The sequence below is a fragment of the Atractosteus spatula genome (genome assembly GCF_055471065.1).
Source record: "Atractosteus spatula isolate fAtrSpa1 chromosome 10 unlocalized genomic scaffold, fAtrSpa1.hap1 SUPER_10_unloc_2, whole genome shotgun sequence".
NCBI classification, from domain to species: Eukaryota; Metazoa; Chordata; class Actinopteri; order Semionotiformes; family Lepisosteidae; genus Atractosteus; species Atractosteus spatula.
The window spans coordinates 213,966-235,000 of NW_028296622.1; the positions used below are offsets into that span (position 1 = coordinate 213,966).

General features: G+C 42.9%; 1 protein-coding gene across 1 annotated transcript in view; it reads left to right on the forward strand.

Moving 5' to 3' along the window:
- The first annotated feature begins 1,363 nt into the window (after positions 1-1,363).
- Positions 1,364-21,035, forward strand: part of LOC148812526 (uncharacterized) — a 140,764-nt gene continuing 121,092 nt past the window's right edge. The window contains exons 1-2 of the mRNA XM_088908507.1: positions 1,364-1,751; positions 4,511-4,580. Of these exons, the coding sequence (XP_088764633.1) occupies positions 1,364-1,751; positions 4,511-4,580 (458 nt within the window). The remainder of the gene's footprint in view (positions 1,752-4,510; positions 4,581-21,035) is intronic.

Here is a 21,035-nt window from a genome sequence, read left to right on the forward strand (position 1 = left end):
CACGGAAAGCACATTGAGCTCCTTGGACATGAAAATTGCCAGATGGTTAAAACTTCTCTCAGTAAACAGGAGATCCTGTGTCCAAAATCCCGAGGTGCCTTTCTTCCTGTCTTGTCATACAGAATGTATTGTAACACTACGGGGTTCATGTGGGCTCCCTCGCTGCCACCACATAAGGTCGGCCCCCAACCGTTGGGGACTCGAACCTGGGCCTCTGGCGTCACTCAACAGGGACCCAGCCTGTTGAGCTAAAGAAAGATCTCCCTTTAGCCCAGCGGCTGCAGCCCCTGCTATCACAGGGAAGGGCGGAGTCGTTACCGCGCTGGTAAGCCGGCTCTTACACGCTTCCGGTGGCCGTAAGCGTTACACTCTCCCCCGCTTAACTCGCCGTCCTCGGCAAATTGCTATCCCATCATACTGCTGACACCAATGTAACACTACGGGGTTCACGTGGGCGCCCTCGCCGCCGCCACATCAGGTCGGCCCCCCACTGTTGGGGACTCGAACCCGGGACTCTGGCGTCACTCAACAGGGACCCAGCCAGTTGAGCTAAAGAGAGATCTCCCTTTAGCCCAGTGGCTGCAGCCACTATCCACAGGGGAGGGCGTAGACATCACCACTCTGGTAAGCCGGCTTTCACACTCAATGGTGGCTGTTAGCGTTACAGTATAATTAAGGACAATCACATAGGGCTTGATTTAGTTTCATGCAAATATTTACTTCCTTTCTTGCGATAACTTGTTTTTCAACAACATTCATACAATTTGCGAAATATGAAATACAAATCTTGCTTATCGGTGCAGAAGAAATACTGCCAGCTGCCAAGAAAATGACGGATTTTTTTTTTTCTTTAACCAAAAACCTGCACAGGGAGATGTAGAACAGAAATCCCCTTGAGACGTTTTCGTTGGGGAGGAGGGTTGTGGAAGGGCAAAAAAATAAATCTGTTGCGTTTCACAAAATTCAGTTACGAACGGCGCAAGTCGCAGGTGATTCACCCCTCTTCACTAGGTGGCGATAGGAGGTGCAGTGAAGTTTATATCCGCTGCAGAGACTCCTCTTTCTCAGCTCCGCTTCTCGATTGTCTTGAAGTCGCCGCCACGTTAACGAATGACGTCATCATACTGCGCAACACTGCATATATTTCACCCACGTGTAGGTGATTGAATCATTTTCTTTAGGTAAAGAAAGAAGTTGTTTTTTTAATAACTTCAGTTTCTGAAAACGTAGCGTCTTGTCGGTTGTGTTTATGCTTGAACAGAGCACAGACCTGACAACAGAATCTGTGAAGAATAAAAATAAAGAAGCTGTTCTGTTTAAACATCGCAAGTCAGCCTTTGTTTCTGACCGACTCTGAAGAAGGATGGCGGAGTGCTTGTTAAATCTGCAAACCCAGCTTGACTCTTTCATGCAGGTGTTGCTCAAATCGATCGTGTATGAAGTGTCAGAAGTTTTCCGAAACAGGATGTCTGACTCTGAGGACGAGTTTCAAGACAAACTCTGCAGCGTCTCCCAAACTCTGGTGAGACGTGCTGTGTTTAAAATCACGCAGTGTGTGGAGGACAGTGTCGGGAGTGAAATGGCGCAGCTGAAGAAGGAAAACGAGAGCCTGAAGTGGAGATTGCAGCTGAGGGAGAAGGAGTCGGGAGCAGGAGGAGATAAGGAACAGACAGATCGTGTTGGACACACGCTTCCCTGTGAAGTCACTGCAGAAATAAAAGAAGAAATGGACACGGAACTGCAGCTCTCAGGTCAGTGTGGTGACTTGTATGAAGTCAGTGTGTTTAAAACCAGTGTCTATAACTTTCTCACTGGTGAGATTTTTTTTAAAATAAACTTTATTTTAAAGAAAACATCTCGCAAGAGTAAACATTCTCGTTATCTAACAAACTATCAAAGTGTCATAAAAAAAAACTTTCCTCAGTGGTGAGAATATAGTGGCGAGATGCAGAGTGACGTGGGAAAGACTTGTGTGATGTAGCAACGGGATTCTTTACTGAAAACTGAACTGTTTTGTCCGGTTACGGTGCTGAAAATACCTCGTTCACATTCAACAATTGTTTCACTGAATCAATTTGTACTCCGACGTCATTAGGAAACAACATTTATAAATGAACAAGTAATAGGTTTATTCCATGCTGAAAAAAAGAAGAGAGAAAAAACACAACGTTTCGGCCGTGGAGCCGTGTTTTTCCTTTCCTTTTTTTCAGAATGGAATGAACCTATTACTTGTTCCTTTGCAGCCTACGCATGCTGACGCAGCTATCCACATGAACATTTATAAATATTGTATTTACGTTGTATTGGTCTAAATTTTTACTAAGTATACTAATGATTGTGTATATAAACATTATTTAATTGGTTTAAGTATTACTGTCTTCCAGGGTCTGTGTCTGTATTGAGTCCTTGAATATTAATCCAGTGTGTCTATATTAACCCCTCTCTTTCTCAATGCAGTGTTAGTGTACTGTAGTGTCCAGTCAGTCTGTGTTAACCCCTCTCTCTGTGCAGTGTTTATGTGCTGTTATGTCCATTCAATGTTTCTGTATTAACCCCTCTCTCAGTGCAGTACTAATATCCTGCTGTCTGCAGACAGTGTGTCTGTATTAACCCCTCTTTCTCAGTACAGTGTTAATGCACTGTAGTGCCCAGTCAGTCACCGTGTCTGTATTAACCCCTTTCTCTGATTGCAGTGTTAATGTCCTGCAGTGTCCAGTCAGTGTCTGTATTAACCTGCCTCTCTCTGTGCAGTTTTAAAGTAATGTAATGTGCAGTCAGTGTGTCTATTAACCCCTTTCTCTTAATGCAGTGTTAATGTACTGTGTTGTGCAGTCAATGTGTCTGTATTAACCCCTCTCTCAGTGCAGTGGTAATATGCTCTTAGTTCCAGTTTGTCCATGTCTGTATTAACCCCTCTCTCTCTCAGTACAGTGTTAATGTGCTGTAGTGTCTAGTCCGTATGTATCTATTAACCCCTCTCTCAGTGCACTGTTAATTTACTGTTATGTCCAGTCAGTGTGTCTGTATTAATCCCTCTCAGTGCAGTGTTAATGTACTGGAGTGTCCAGTCAGTGTGTGTGTATTAAACCCTTTCTCTGATTGCAGTGTTAATGTACTGGAATGTCCAGTCAGTCAGTGTGTCTGCATTAACCCCTCTCTTTCTCAATGCAGTGTTAATCTACTGTACGGTCCAGTCAGCATGTCTGTATAAACCTCTGTTTCGGTGCAGTGTTAATGTCTTGTAGTGTCCAGTCGGTGTGTCTGTATTAACCCCTCTCTCTCTCAGTGCAGTGTCAATGTAAATGTAATGTAATAGTGATATTATTACAGTAGTCTTACTTTTTACATGGTAGTTAGGTTTCTGACGAAGCTAAATCAGAACATGCCCTTATACCCACATATTCCGCTATGTTTAAACAATTCAAATTGCTTGTGAGTGTACTTGTATGCGTGTGTGTAGTTTAAAGCTTTTTAGATCACATGGCCTCAGCTATCACTACTATGCTAATGATACTCAAATATACATCCATACCAAACCTGACGCTGATGTGGCTGTCTCTATTCTATTTGCATCCCCGATATAAAAACTTGGGTGACTCAAAATTTCCTTCATTTAACTGTGACTGAAGTCATGCTTATTGGCACCACCCATCACCTTTGTAGGACCAATGTGTAACTCCATCTGTAGATGGTCTTGTACTTGAGCTTCAGTCTAAATTGAAAAACTTGGGGATGATATTTGATGTTCGACCCACATGTGCAGCATGTTGTCAGAACATCTTTCATTCACCTCATAAATATTGCTCGACTATGCCCTGTGTTATCACTAACTATGGCTGAAAAGTGTTGTCTAATCTTGAATCAACTACTGTAATGCTCTACTCTCTGGGGTTTCTAAATCCACATTGAACAAACTCCAGTATGTCCAAAATTCAGCAGCCAGAACCCTGACCACGTCTAGTACAAGTGATCACATTACTCCTATCCTGGAGTCCTAGCACTGGCTTCCTGTCAAGTTTCATATCGACTTAAAAATCCTCCTGCTCACCTATAAGACTCTCCATGTCTTGGCTTGGCACCTCCATACTGGTCTGATATTATCACCCTACTCCCTACCTTGCAATCTTCGCTCTTCTAATTGTGTTCAACTATTTGTCCCCCAGTCTGTCTACACTCTATGGGTGACATGGCCTTCTCCTGTTTTGCCCCAAGCTCTGGAACTCTCTCCCCAAGGATATCAGAGAGTCAACGTCTCTAAACTCTAAATCCAGACTTAAAAACTTTTTCTTCAGAAGAGCCTTTATTTAACTGTTCTGTACCCCTCTGCTCCTACTGTACTTAGTACCACTGTCTACTGTCTCCTCTAACTGCGTATTCTCATTGTGTTAATTTTGTTTTTTTTTTGTTGTTGGCATTCTGTAAAATGATTTGAGAAGCCACCTCTAAAGGTATAAAACTATTACATAGTTTATCCTTATAAAGGTCGTGTCTTCTTGGCCTGTGTTTACAGGCTCAGAGGCCAGTGTTCTCTCCGACGCTGGGGAAAGGGCTCTTCTTGAACAGCAGCACAGTGAGGAGGAGTGGGGCTCCAGTCTGATGCAGGAGACAGAGCTCACTTCCGCAGAAGGGAAAGAGGCACTTAGTGAGCAGCACATAGACAGCAGACAGAGTGTGAGGGATCTGGACTCTGTGGCCATGATGAAGACAGAGCCTGAGAGTGAGACACCTGGGCTCTTAGTATGTGATGATTTTACAGAGAAGATGAATAATCTGGACACAATCAATATTACACAAGGTTGTAATGAACTGGGCTGTGTCTCTGTACAAGAGCACAGTGAAGAACTGGATGTTTTAAATCTTACAGAGCAGGATATGGATCCCAAGTTGATTGACCCTGCAGAGCAGCAGACTGATGTACCTGGTGAAGAGAACATTACTGATGTACAGCACACAGAGGAGAGTCAGTACAGGGAGGAGCAACAGCAGCTCCTACAGGGCTTGATAATAATTAGGCCTTGTTCTGTTCAAGTGGAGAGACTGTCACTGCAGAGTCTCAAACAATCATATGATCCCTTAGTATCTGATGATTTTACACACAGGTTTAATAATCTGGTTACTGAGAAAATTGTTGAACTGGAGAGTATGACTGTTCTTGGCCAAAGAGAGGAACAGCTGAATGAACTGGATGGTTTAAGACTCAGAGAGCTGGAGAACGAGCCCCAGATGATTCACACTGCTGAGCAGCACACTGAAGATCACGGTGGAGAAAACACAGCTCTGTTTCAGCACACGGAGCAAGACCATTCCATGGAGCATTTGCAGAATAAGAGACCCCAGCACAATCAGAGAATGTGGAAGAATAACTCAAGGCCTTGCTCAGATGGAGTGGACAAACTACCATTATGGCACGGGGAGAAGCAGCGTTTCTGTCAGTCTAGCATTTCACAACCCTACCAGCACCTTCACACAGGAGAGAGACCTTTCAGCTGTAGTCATTGTGGGAAGAGTTTTAGTCGGTCAGGTGGCTTAAGAACCCACCAGCGCATTCACACAGGAGAGAGACCATTCATCTGCAGTCAGTGTGGGAAGAGTTTTAGTCAATCAAGTAACTTTAAAACCCACCAGCGCATTCACACAGGAGAGAGACCGTTCAGCTGCAGTCAGTGTGGGAAGAGTTTTAGTCAGTCAAGTAGCTTAATAGCCCACCAGCACATTCATACAGGAGAGAGACCATTCAGCTGCAGTCAGTGTGGGAAGAGTTTTAGTCTAAAAAGCTACTTAAAATCACACCAGCGTAGTCACACAGGAGAGAGACCATTCAGCTGCAGTCAGTGTGGCAAGAGTTTTAGTTGGTCAGGTGGCTTAAAAAGGCACAAGCGCAGTCACACAGGAGAGAGAGTGTTCAGCTGCAGTCAGTGTGGCAAGAGTTTTAGTCGGTCAGGTGGCTTAAAAACCCACCAGCGCATTCACACAGGAGAGAGACCTTTCAGCTGCAGTCGGTGTGGGAAGAGTTTTAGTCTAAAAAGCTACTTAAAATCACACCAGCGTAGTCACACAGGAGAGAGACCATTCAGCTGCAGTCAGTGTGGCAAGAGTTTTAGTTGGTCAGGTGGCTTAAAAAGGCACATGCGCAGTCACACAGGAGAGAGACCGTTCAGCTGCAGTCAGTGTGGCAAGAGTTTTAGTCGGTCAGGTGGCTTAAAAACCCACCAGCGCATTCACACAGGAGAGAGACCGTTCAGCTGCAGTCAGTGTGGCAAGAGTTTTAGTTGGTCAAGAAGCTTAATAGCCCACCAGCGCATTCACACAGGAGAGAGACCATTGTTGCAGCAAGGTTTATTAAAATACAGGAATTAAGTTTGCTGCTCCCTTGCCAGTCTCTCTCTCCCTCATCTCAAGTGGTGCTTGATACAGAGAGGTCATTCCATTTGGTTCACATTTAAGGTGTTTTTTCTAGCTGATAGAGTGTCCTGATAAGGAACAACTCCCAAAGCTGAGACACATCAACCACCCTAACAAATGGTCATCTCTGATGCCTCACTGTCTGGGAGATTCCAAGGGAGAGTCTCATCCCAAGTGGTTTACAACCCCAAGGTCAGAGTGCATGGTTACTCATCCTCACATGGGGAACCAATAAATGTAGGCATCCTCTCACGAGGCACCAATAAATGTAGGGGTTTGTGCATTTACTGGGACAATTGTTAATCGTTCCAGTTAGTCACAAAATGATTCTTGAATGCCCATGGATCTTCCAACCAATGAGCGACCGTAGTTCCTCCAGGTACAACTCCAGCTCCTCTTGGACATCCTCAGACTCAGCTCAGACAGTCACGTAACGGCCAGTGTGTCCCAGTGCCAGGACTTTTCCTTGTTCGAAGAGTTGAGAACGGAGGTTGCCAGCATGTAACCAAAGGATCCACCCGAGGTTAGCCCAGCAGCAAGCCTCGTGAACCCACCGCAAACGCTCACCTGATCGAGTGAACTATGGTCAGAGCTGTGGACAGCTGAATATCAGTACTCAGGACTCGCGCTACATCGGGAACGAACCGGTCTTCTTCCTGTCTAAAGAGTGTGACTTGCTCGGATCTGCAGTCACTTTTCTGTGTGCAAACTCTGCTAGTTTCAACCAACACTAACTAGCCGGTCTTCAGAGAGCATCAGCAGCGCACCGCAGCAGAAATCTCTCCCTCCTTCTCCTTCTCTCACGTCGAACCAACACTGCCTGGCACCGGGCCAGAGAGCGCCGATTGGACACGGCAACAGCCAGCCACTGCTTCTTTGCGTCTGCAGGAGATCTGAATCCCCACAGAGCGGGCGAGTATTCAATGTTCTGCATTACAGCTCGAGAATTCAATTGTTACCTCAACCAGAGTTGATATCAATTTAATTCATATGAGTCATTTACTTGCTTTTGAGTATCTAATGTACAAGTTGTAACAAAGTTCATTTACAAAATGGTCTAAATGAATGATATACGGAATGTATGTCCCTCTTGGTTTGTAACTCTTCGTGATGGAATGTATACCTTTTGTATTCTGCTAACCCTCACTATAAGATCTGTTATGTTTAAATGCTCATTTTATGCATTAATAAATGTATTAGTATCCGAGTGTGTGTGTTGCTGAGTTATCCCGCAAGGTCGGTTTTCTAATAGCCATCAAAGCCATTTTCTGACTTAATGCTACAATTAATAATTGTCCCTGTAAATGCACAAACCCCTACATTTACTGGAGCCTCGTGAGAGGATGCCTTCAAGCTCCTCCAGTCAGGACAGGAGGCTCTACTGTACACAGTGAGGTGTGGGGGTGTGGAACAAGCCGATACACTGGCTTCCCAGTGGGCAGTGATTCGTCAAATATACGTATATATCACAGCAATAATATAGCTACATGTATATATACATTGCCGCGACGTATAATCAATGTTGAATTGCAACCGTAAAATTGACTACATTAATAAATACATATATAACGTCGAAAACACATCTAAGACAGTGCCAAAGGCTTTTATACATTGTTTGTGCCGCATCTAGGAGTATACGGCAATCTGCATAGTGTACGAAGTAAATTATTTTCACAGTAATTAATTTATTTACACAGCTTTGCATACAAGGGTCTCCCCCCTGCCTGAAAAACAAAAAGTAAAATGTTTGAGTGCCTATAGATTTTCTATTTTTATTTTCTTAAGAAAAGTTGATACCATATCCTGGACACCCCGTCCCCCATCAGAGCCGGTGCCCAGGGCGTAGGGGGCGTCTGAAATTCTGATATTTCGGGTGAAATGGAGCTGTACGGTGCAGCTACCCAAATGAAATCTCGCAGCTATGCCATTGATTAGTGCTTCATGATAGAAGATAAAGACTAGCGATCTGGTATTTGCGATGAAGTTCAGTTTCACATTTTTCGTCACTCTCGCGGTTTAATACACGAGATACATTTATTAATATAAACTGTGCACCAAACATATACTAGTCTGCCTGGATACGAGCGGCAGACCTTACTGTGAGGGTTATCAATATACAAGGTATATAATCTTGAAGAGATGCAAACACAAAGAGATACACAACAGAGAATATATGTCAATATATTTTGTTCGGTTACCAAATCGCTAATCAGTGTTATTACCCACTGTTACTCTAAACTCGGAAGTAAATACATTACTCATGAATTAAATTGATAACAACTTGTGTTGAGGTACAATTAAATTCTCGAGACGCAATGTAGGACATGGGGTTTACTTATCCACTGTGTTTGGATTTGGAATTTCCCGGCACAAACACCAAACCAGCTGACAGGCTCTGTTGCAGCGGTTGTCCAATGGGCGTTGTGTTGGCGTCCTCTGGCTACCGGCCAACCAGTCGAGGTGCAGCTCGGAGTAGGACGGGCGGAGGAATCTGACTGCGGCGCGCAGGGCAGTCGTTGCTCCGAGGGGATCTACCAGCAGTCCGGCTGGCTAGTAGAAAGTCTCTATGCACAGAGTGTGACCGCGAGTCTTCACAAGTCACTCTTTTGCCTGGGAAGAAACTGGTTCGTTCCCGGTCCAGCGCTGCTTCTGAATAAGCTATTCAGGTTGTCGACGAGGGTCCAACTGTAGGCTGCCGTTGATCAAGCGGAGCATTCACGTTGGTAGAATTCTGAGTACGTACGGGATCCTCGGCCTCGCGCTTAGAACAAAGTCCAAGTCCTTTTGCAGACAACAGCAGTTGTCACGTGATTGTCTCTGAGGATGCGCGAAAATGGCCAAGGAGAGCCCAGAACTGAGCTTGCTCTCCCTTTTTGATCAAGACCCAGATGTGTGCTGATTGGTTGAGAGTTTGGCGGGCATTGGAGACCCATGTGGTATTACCAGTCCCTGATTGGTTGGTCAAGGTGAGATATAAGTCACTTACTCTTGACACTTAGGAATGCAGTCCAGATGTCCATTCGGCACTCCCTAGACAGATAGGCGCCAGTGGATGACCATTGATCATGATGGCCAGGCTTAGCTACTTGCATCCCCGTCTGGGAGCTTGCTTCTTATCAAAAGAAAAACATCTTAAATCAGCTTGCCTGAATTCTTTCTCTGTGGCTGCACCACAGAGATGGAGGGTGAGATGGGGCCTCCTTTAGGAGCATACCAACGCTTAATTCTGTCTTATTAACAAGCATTGCCGCTACAAATGCATACGTTGAGAAAATATCTAACCCAGCATATTTTCCGGTTATATACCACAATGCATTGCTAGTATTCGTTGGTCACCATTTTGGACACGTTTTTCAAATGTAGAAGATTGAAGTATTCGCAGATATCTCAGCAGTAAGTATGAATAATAATAATACTATCTGAATACAAACAGATCTTTCTTAATATTATTTTGATTAAAATAGTACGTGAATAAGCAAAAAATGGCACATAAAAATAGTGTGAATGGGGAAGATGACACAAAATCGTTTTGCCGTTTCTCTAATTATTCTTATTCTATGTTGTACTTTCAAACTTTGGGTACTCTTTAATTAGGACAGACTTTATTGCTCAACTGCTATGATGCAAGCTAAATTTTATACATTTATTTCAGCTTTGAGCTTAGTAAACCGTTTCATTTTTGAGATTATACTAAAGAAGATATTAATCATCATTTATTTGGGAAGTAATATTATATAAGTTTCTCCTAGCTGCGGTGCTGAAGTCCCACCCTACATCAACAGAAAAAGAAATAAAGAAGCACGCAATACGTTACTTGACGAATGCATATGCAAGGCAGGGGGCCAGTAGATCTGGACACTGAAAATAATAGGTTTCTGGTTCTGTTAGGACAATTAGACAGGGTTTGCAAATAGTGGACAAAAATCGTCTTAACTTCCATTGTAATATTTTTTTCTTGGAAATATAGAAGTTGTACATTTTAAAATTTATATTTGAATCAAAATGAGTTAGTGTGTTAATGTAATTAGTTTGTGTTTGTCATTACTATACTGTATATTGCCATGTTACCAGAATTTGTAGCTGAAGTTTAAGACTAGTTTTGTTTTTTATGGTTATTGCCCATATGTTGATTGTTGATTGATTGTATACAATGTATAATTTGAAATACATATTTTTCAGGTGTGAATGTGTATTTTCAGAATAAATTTCTAAAACAAATCATTGGCTTGATTTACTAGTTTCTACACCTGTAAAACCTATCTTTGATGTATAATAGACCTCTACCCATATATGTATAATAGTCCTCTAAAGTTATCCGTATAATAGACCTCTAACCATATACGTATAATAGACCTCTAAAGTTATCCATATAATAGACCTCTAAAGTTATCCGGAACTCCAACCATATACGTATAATAGTCCTCTAAAGTTATCCGTATAATAGACCTCTAACCATATACGTATAATAGACCTCTAACCATATACGTATAATAGTCCTCTAAAGTTATCCGGAACTCCAACCATATATGTATAATAGTCTTCTAAATTTATCCGTATAATAGAACTCCAAACATTTACGTATAATGAACATCTAATCATAGACGTATAATTGACGTATAACAATAGACGTATATTAGAATTTCATTCTAGACGAATTGTGGACCACATTTAGACGTCTAAGGTATGCATTTAATAGACGTATATTATACGTCTTTTGCCCACTGGGGTGTTTTTGTATCCACGCAAAACCTCGCATGAAAGTGAAGTTGATAAATTTTACTTGCAAAATATTTAACACGTTACAGTGCCAAACTATTAAAATACATCAGAAAAGTACCCGAACTCATCCAATTTATGCATTTGAAACGAACGGATGGGGGACTTTAACATGCCTTTCAGGAATCTGGAAATTCACTTTTAGGAGTCTTCGGAACTCTGGACCCAGATGTGCTCGTACAGTGAGGAGGAGTGTTTTGACTTCCTGCTTTCAGCTTGTGCATTGTTTCTACTTGTGACCACCAATAGAGAGACGCTTTACCGGTTCACAAAAACGTCCCAGGAGTTTTCTGGGTTAAGAGGGAAGAATAAATGTAATAAATGGAGATGTTATAGCCGCTGGGGAGTATGAAGGCGGTTTAGTGAGGTGGTGGTGTGTGGAGGGAGGAGACGCGCATTCCGCACGGGCAGCGCAGAGCAATGAGTCACACCTGCTGCACGCCGAGTCCTGTCCTATATAACCGCTGAGCTCGGACACACACAGCATCTCCAGCCAGTGCTGGGGATGGAGATAAAGGTAAAAACTGAAGAAATGCTCAAGCAAGCACTTCAATGGATTGAACTGAGAGATGCATTTCATGATGCACTTTTCACTGATGAAACAACAGTGGCTTTGGAACAGTTTTCAAGGTCCATGGCTGGGGGTGGAATATCTAGAAGAGGCCCAGGACAACTTCTTAATTTCAAAGGAATAATGGATCGGGAATTCTTCGAGGAAGTCATGATCAAACAATCTACTGCCCCATACATCAGGGAGCACTTTGGATCCAGGCATCATTTCTGTCAGGACAACGATCTGAAACGCACAGCAGCAAAGGGAAGACTTAAAGCAGAGGAAATAAACTGGGTGAAAACTCCAGCAGAATCCCCAGATTTAAATCCAATAGAAATGGTATGGCATTCCCTGAAAGACTATATTTGGGGGGAGGAAGCAAGAACTCCTCAGAGCGATAAAAAAACTGCGACAATTTTAATAACAGGCGGTTTCGTGTTCTTCCTTAGATTGTTGAGTGCAAGGGGATACATTCGAGAATGTGATTTCATGAAGGCTTTTGTTCTGTCTTGCTTTGTCAGATTGTGAATCAATAAAATCATTTAATTAAACATGCCTTTCCAATTTTAATTTAAAAAATAGTATGAAAATGTTTTCTTGACCCTGGGGGGTAATTATAAACGTAAATATTAAGCCCCAAAATAAACACACAGTAATAAATAACGTTTTCTACGTTGACCTTTTTATTAAGTGATAGACAACAAGCAGGGCGATGACTTTCTATGCAAGCTAGTAGAAGAAATAAGTAGGAGACTCGAAGCTCAGCAACAACAGTAATAGAGTGTGTATTCTCCTCACACGGTACAAAATAGAACAATGTAGAGCACATAACGTGGTTATGTATCGGAAATGTTTACAAATATTGTGGTAATTGTGCAGTATATGCTTCTGGGAACACATTTGTTTCTCTAGCAGGTAATTGCTCACATCTGCTGCCGTAGAGTGTTTTGGAATCTACATGCTCTCCCCCCATAGTTATCAACAATGAAAATGTCTCTGGAACAGGCATACTGCGTGGATGATAAAGCGAAGACTGGGGGATCCCAAATCACCTGCTACTGAAAACAAGTGTTTGACATGTGAATGTGATGCCTGTGGCGCACCGAGTGCGTATCCTACAGTGTGAGTGCATTTCCACAGCTATTAAAAATGGTTGATCAATTTAACAGTCCGGGTGTGGCAAGTTTTGACTGTTTCCTATCAGTCTTGTGTGAAAAGGAACCCCTCGTTCATTGGAAGGTTCACCTGTTCTACTCATATATGAGCCTGCACTGCAACAGCCATAGTATGGAGTCAAAGACTTTTTATGGGAAGACACATGGTGCATCAGCTGCTCGGGCTTGTAAAGTGAGAAGGGTAATCAAATCCAGAGGGCTTCATTTGAAATATCTGATTATAGTGCAAAATACAATATATTTTTGCTGTGTTAAATTATACATTCTATTATAAATATTTATTTGCACACTGGCTATGTCCCTGACCTCTACAAACGATATATTGATGACTGCATCGGTGCCGCCACATGCTCCAACGATCAGCTTGAGTTCTTCCTGCACCATTTCACCAACTTCCACCTGTCCCTCAAATATACGGTTAACATATCTTCCACTACTCTTCCGTTTCTAGACATCAACTTCTCCATCAACTACCCCCGACTGTCCACTTCAGTTTATTACAAACCCACGGATTCACACAGCTACCTCCTGTACAGCTCATTTCACCCCAAACACACTAAAAACTCTCTTCCTTTTTCACAGTTCCTTAGGCTACGACGATTATGCAGCGACGACATCGACTTTGAGAACCAAGCCCTCGAAATGTACTCCTTTTTCATCAACAGAGGATACCCCAGCAGTGTGATTGACAGGGCCCTTGCCCAAGCCAAAAACACCCCCAGGACCATCAACCCAATCAGGAACTCCCGCCGTAACAACCGCATTCCTTTGGTGCTTCCTTACCACCCTAACACACTTCCTATCCCCACGACCATTAACCACAACTTTTCCATCCTACAGGATGATCCCTCCATTGGGGCCCTCTTTTCTGATCACCCTATCATCTCATATCGCCGACCACCTAATCTGCGTAACCTCCTTGTTCACAGCTCCCTTGACCGTCCCCAACAACCATTCACACCAGGAACTTTCCCTTGCAACAGAGCTCGCTGTATCAAACCTGCAAGTACACAGCCACCACCACACGCATTCAAGGCCCCTCAGGACAATTCCAGATCACCCAGATGGCATATTGTACCTCCAACAACTTTATTTACTGTATCTCTTGCAGTAAATACCCCGCCATCTACATTGGTGAAACAGGAAGGAGACTCGGAGACCGCTTCAGAGAACACGTCAGGGCTGTGAAGATTAAAGATCTTTCCAAGCCCATTGTTTCTCATTTCACCTCTGACGGCCACGACCACTCTAATCTCTCCGTCTGTGTTCTCAAAGACGGTTTTCCGAACTCAGAAAGACCACCGAAACCAAAATTATTCTGCAGCTAGGATCACACATTCACATTCTCCCTTCCCTTAACAACAGACTACTGTTCTTTTAAATTTTCTCCATTCATTGGAAGTTTCATTTCACACCTCTCTGCACCCATTCTGACTTCACACCTCTTGATTGGCCTCTCTTTCTGTCCCCTGCTCCCGTCTCTCACTCCTCCTCCCTCCCCACCTTTGTTCTCCCGCTACTTTACCTTTGCCTACTGCCCTGTCTCTCTCACACCTGAAGAAGGCTCCATGGCTGAAACGTTGTGTTCTTTTTCTTCTTTTTTTCAGCATGGAATAAACCTATTACTTGTTCCTTTGCAGCCTACGCATGCTGACGCAGCTACCCACCAATATTAAATGTACTTGCCGCCACACTACCATGTGCACTGGCTCAAAAGTGATCTCGGCAGACGTTGTTCCCTACATAAAGCTGAAAGTGCCAAAGAGAATTTCTCTTGAGAAAACAAAATATTTTTTCTTCCTTGATGTTAAGCTGACAGCCTGTCTTTTAGAATGTCTATCTCTAAACACCTCACGCAGCCTCTCAACAGACTAACAAAAAGAGCTTTTACTGATCGTATTGCATGTCTTAAAACACTAACATTTGGCAGTGGTGGGACTCGAACCCATGCCCCCAGAGAGACTGGAGCCTAAATCCAGGGCCTTAGACTGCTCAGCCACACTACCTTCCACCATGCCCATCTTCCTCACGTTGCTGGCTTGGCCTGGGGGGGCTTCAGCTCTTGTCATCGGATCTAATGGTATCATGACATGTGGAAGTGACTGCACCTTCATCCTCCAAGCTGCTTTCAATAGCACAAACGGTACTTTCACCAGCACAAATGTAGCAATAACGAAAGAGGTGGGATTCATCCTTTGTGCTGTTTGTAGGGGCGCAACTCCACTGGGATCTACTGAATTGAAGAGCAAAAATCAAAATCCTCTGCTATTACTGTTGCTTTTTTCATAGTTTCTTCAAATCCTTCATTTGAACGTCAATTTTGAAGGATATTGATGATAATACCACATAAATTGTGGTTTTCCTGTGATCGCCAATTTTTTTCAAATACCAGCCTTTTTTACAGTTCCTTGCTTGTTTCACAAGGTGTAATTGCCCCCCTCGCATCCTCAGCTAACATATTTTAAAATTACAATATATTATACAGCATGCATGTTTACATTTATATTAAAATTAAAGTAAATATACCAGAATACATACAGTGCTAACCCAATAATTCTTGTGAGGTTCTCCAACAAATCTGCCTTGTTATTTTAACATGTTTCAGCTGAGGGCGCAACAGGAGTATAAATGAATTTTCCCGCCAGCCATTCAAAGACCAAATTCCATGAGTGAACATTATTTTCTCAGACATTGCCAGCATTGGACTTTGCTGGTGGTATTGAATTACTGTATGTCCACAACTGTTGTAGTAGTTTCTTCTTGAAGTTCGACTCGTGCAAAGCACTCGTAATATCATAGGTGTTAAAGTTTCGCTGAGTCTAATCGACGTAATTGAAGCTGTTTTGTTATTCTGTTGTAAAAGCCGAAACCCGAAACAATAGTAGTGTTAAGAGGAAATGCCTCCTAACAGCTGACAAGTGCTCCTAGTTAGTGTCATGGTGTGTATCCCTGCCTATCATTGGGAGACGGGTAGCTTTTTTAAACTCAGATTCCAATCTTCAATGCTTTGTGTGAGAGCTTACATAACTTTCCTTTTCTCTCTTTTTCTGACGACTATTCCAAAGGGGCACCCTGTCAATTCCGAATACTTTTCAAAAATCTGCCTGCATGTTTGATCACTGTCATTTCATTTCGAAAAAGTTCAAATAATGATCACGAACAAAAAAGGGATAAAGATGCGAGTCAATCTTGAATCAGAGCTGGGTGACACGGTCTTCTGTTCTGATATGGTTGTACGAGAAACAAGAGGAATCGCCAATCTCCTATAGAACATGAGTTGAATCAGGAGTGAGACATTTCGTATACTTGTGCATATGTCAACGCCAGACCTACATCGTAAAACTAAATTAAAAACTAACATTAAGTTGTCAGAGACATTCATTTATATACAAACAAGAGACAGACCGAGTAGTAATTCTACATTAGTTCAGGTGGGTAAACCTGAACTAACTAGCTAATAAACCTATTAATAATTCTACATTAACGTGTCCTACACTGATCAGACTAATTGAAATGGTCTGATTCAGAGCCTGTGCAGTTCGTGCTTATTACAACAACGCCAGTTCTGAACCCTCATCACCGAACTGAGCACAAGTTCAGCTATTCTCCAGCTTTGTTACGCATAGTTTTTCATTGCAATTAAGTTCAGAGCAGGAGCTGATCTCCAGACAGTACAGTGTTAAGTTGTCTGCAGCCTCATGCGAATTTCGACAACTTTTCCCAAAGTGTTTTCTATAGATTTCAGGTGCAGTTCATTTATATAAAAGAATGTAAGTGGTATAAACACAATGAGCCAGACGGCAGTCGAACCTATAATCTTCTGACGCGAGGCCTGACGCGTTATTTATTACGCCACTGACCCTGCTATTGGAGGGCCAAAAAAACACGTTTTCTATATTTTTGTCTGTTTAAAAATCACTCTAAAAAAGACAAAGGGTTTGTGTGTCACGCTAAAATTCCGCTTCATTTCGAATGCAAATAAAAAACGTTTTGTTCCAAGAAATCGTAAATTTGTCACATCCTTCATACTATACTTCTCTCTTGTATTAGTAAAGCATTTTGATTTAAACTGAACACACCTAAGTGTATAGGTGTATAGGTTTCATCTATACACTTACACATAATAAGTATACGAATAAGTACTCGGAAGAAGCTGCAGCTCAGGTATTAGAGAGATTTAAAATCGGATCGGAGGATTTAGAGTCCAGACTGCAAACCGACAGCTGACACAGGTCTTCTATAGGACCGTTTTGATTTCCTCTACTTTGTCCCCGTGACGTCATTGTCCTGCTCGCAGCCGAGCCCGACGCACATCTGGTTTCTGTCGCTGGGTGCACACCCTACGGTCCATGCGGGTCCTAATACCCCAGTACAATGACGGGGACACTAAACTGTAAACAGGTGCCGTCCTACCGGGGTAAAGTTAGCTTGAAATTCGAAAACGATTTTGGCACGCCTGTAGCGTTTACACGAAACCTCTTAGAATCGCGAGAATACTTGCTTTGTGTATAAAATACATTGTGAATGCTTTCTCAGCCTTTACTTTTTCGTTTATATGACATTTTTTTGACCAAGCACGAATATTCTTTTGTCCATATCTTCGCAACGGAAGCACAGAACGCCTTCAAACCAAATGCATTTTAAAGACCACGACATGTGGATATTTCCACATCCTCTACATCAAAGTATCAGTGAGCTAATTATCTTTTTTTAAACCGCCGGTTTTTCATCGACGCGTAATTACGCACTAACTGGAACCCGGGGGACCGCTGTATACACAAGTTCACAATGCGAGAAATACTGTTCAATACGGCTTCATGTGAAAAACCCGTATATAACCATAGGCAACAGAATAGCGCAGTCAATTACTCAGACTGTAAGCTCGGGAATTCTGCCGTGACCTGGATTCGAACTGGGGTTGTTGTGGCCACAACGCAAAGTACTGATCCCTATACGATCACGGCGAGTTACCGAGACACACATGGGTGGGCGGAAAAGGCTGTGCTCTCTTCGTGTGACATAATTCAGAAAAGTCCTGACGTTGCATTTCAACTGAGCCCCAGTATACATCGACCCTTTGACAACTCTCTTGCATGTTTTCTCATAATTATGTAGTTCGCTTGCACGATGCCCGGAACAGTGTGGTTGTGTGCTCCCCTATGGTCTCGCAGTTAGGATTCCTGGTTTTCACCCAGGCGGCCCGGGTTCGACTCCTGGTATGGGCACGTGTCAGTTTTGCCTCCTGCTTTCCAAAAGATCAGCACCGTGTACGAAGGAGCCACATTAAAACCACTCGAACGTGCAAAACGTGCGAGAAGAGGGGGAGCTTGTTTCCAACCGAAGACTTCTTGCGTGTGAGACAAACAAACAGTTATACAGTTAATTAAATCATCAAACCGGCTGAGGAGCTGAGAGCTCGGTGGGAAATAAAACCAGGAGATACTCTTCAACCTTCAGGATCAGGCGTCTGATCCTCCTGGCTTCTATTCTGTGGAGATTTGTTTAAAATGCTTAAAAGAGCTCATTACAGGGACTTGTGCCCTTTCTCTTCTGCTCTACGGAAGTATGCTATAGAATTATTTTAGTCTGTGAAGTAAACTTTTTTTTTGGTTTAATGAATTTTATTCCTTGGTTTGTCGCTCTCCATTGCCAGCTGTTACGAATCGCCTTTATTATTGGAGATGTTATATCTGTAAGAAAAGCCCCCTGGGCTCCGGACAGGAGTCTCCTCCAGCAGAGACATGTCTGCTCCGTCAGAAAGAGCGCTGTGACGTCATGGACACCAACTAGAGCACCAGGATCAGAGAGCGAGACTGCGGGAGGCGAGCGGAGCGCACGGAGGAGAGTTATTGATCACTTATCTATCGACAATTAATTAATTCAACTGAAGAACCATAGAATAATCGATTAACTTCACGGATTGGTGAGTACTAATTCTTTTCCCGTTTTGACCCTGTTTTTAATATCTAGAAAACAGTCAATACAACCTGTGACGATCAATTACCATAGTGCCTTTAGTGTTAACAATGTTCAATCCGAAATGAAAGAACTATTATTCAAATGATTGTTTAGGAATTGTATGCTAGAACTTAAAAATTATGTTCCAAGTTGATAAATTTGTGTAGGTAACAGTTTAAATGCATTTTCCCACTGTTTACAAATCATCAGATTTAAAACCAGGAGATACTCTTCAACCTTCAGGATCAGGCGTCTGATCCTCCTGGCTTCTATTCTGTGGAGATTTGTTTAAAATGCTTAAAAGAGCTCATTACAGGGACTTGTGCCCTTTCTCTTCTGCTCTACGGAAGTATGCTATAGAATTATTTTAGTCTGTGAAGTAAACTTTTTTTTTGGTTTAATGAATTTTATTCCTTGGTTTGTCGCTCTCCATTGCCAGCTGTTACGAATCGCCTTTATTATTGGAGATGTTATATCTGTAAGAAAAGCCCCCTGGGCTCCGGACAGGAGTCTCCTCCAGCAGAGACATGTCTGCTCCGTCAGAAAGAGCGCTGTGACGTCATGGACACCAACTAGAGCACCAGGATCAGAGAGCGAGACTGCGGGAGGGGAGCGGAGCGCACGGAGGAGAGTTATTGATCACTTATCTATCGACAATTAATTAATTCAACTGAAGAACCATAGAATAATCGATTAACTTCACGGATTGGTGAGTACTAATTCTTTTCCCGTTTTGACCCTGTTTTTAATATCTAGAAAACAGTCAATACAACCTGTGACGATCAATTACCATAGTGCCTTTAGTGTTAACAATGTTCAATCCGAAATGAAAGAACTATTATTCAAATGATTGTTTAGGAATTGTATGCTAGAACTTAAAAATTATGTTCCAAGTTGATAAATTTGTGTAGGTAACAGTTTAAATGCATTTTCCCACTGTTTACAAATCATCAGTATGGTAACCACAGCAACAGGCGCCACGTCACTGGCCACGGCTAGGTGTCTCGCCTTCGTCACAAAGAGCGGTGTGACGTCACGGACAGCAACTAATACTAATATTAGTGTCTTCATGTTAAAATTAGTGTGAGTACAATCGGTAGTTTTAATATTAATGACAGTTTTCATGTGAGTATTAATGATGATAGTGCTATTGATTGTTTTAATGCTAGTATTCCTGTTAATATTAGTGATAATTACAGAGATAAGGTTAGATTATTTACACTAGTAGTCATGTAAGTTTTTAGTGATAGCATTACTGTTATTATTAGTATTATTAGTGTAGTAGTATTTTGTGTCAGTGTTAGAGAGGATGATAGTGTAAGTCTTACACTATCATCCTCTCTAATATTAGTGGTATTTGTATTAGTGTTATTTATAGTGTACTTGTGAGTGCTTCCTGCTTTTACTTCAACGCGTGTCCTTATGTCGAGTCGTGTGCCGTGCAGAGGCTCTGAAAGCGAGAGCAATGAAAAGGTGCACAATCCTGTGAAAGAAGACACAGTGAAAGGCAGTCCGATCCTCTAAGGAGGTAGAAGCAGAACTAGCAAGTGTAAGACTGCTAAGCCCCCTCTCTTTAAGCCCAGGTTCGATCTGTCTCCCAGAATCACCAGGGCGCGCGCACACACACACCAGTACCGTTGAAGTGTTCTGCTTCATTTCTAAGGGCTACTCAACATTCACTCTTACCCCGAGAAAAGAAAAGAGAGCGTCCCAGCAACAACAGCTCGAGTCTAAGCAGCCCCCATCTCCCCTGCTCCGCTCTGCTCTGCTCTGCTCTGCGGCTCCTGCGGAGTGGAGTCCTACCTGGAGCCGTGTGGCAGGCGGTGGCTCCCGTCGCTCTGTCTGTGCGTCGTGTCCAAGCGCTCCTGGGAGGAAGAGAGTGCCCTGCCACTCGGAGGTTTTCCACGGTCTGTGTGAGGAGGGGCAGGTGTATCCAGTAGCTTATCGAGCGGAAGCCTGGGGCGTCGGAGAGCTGTGATCGTGCAGACTTTGAAGTGTCACCTCTTTGTCTGCTTTCCCACCCCCCCTCCGCCCAAGTTCTGGTCCAATCTGGCCTGGCAACCCCTCACACCTGCACGTGTCACAACCTAAGGTGTGGTCATGAGACACCCGTGGGGTGTTGTTCTGTTCTTGCTAATTGTTTCCTGCCTGTCGCAGGCAGGAGTCCACAT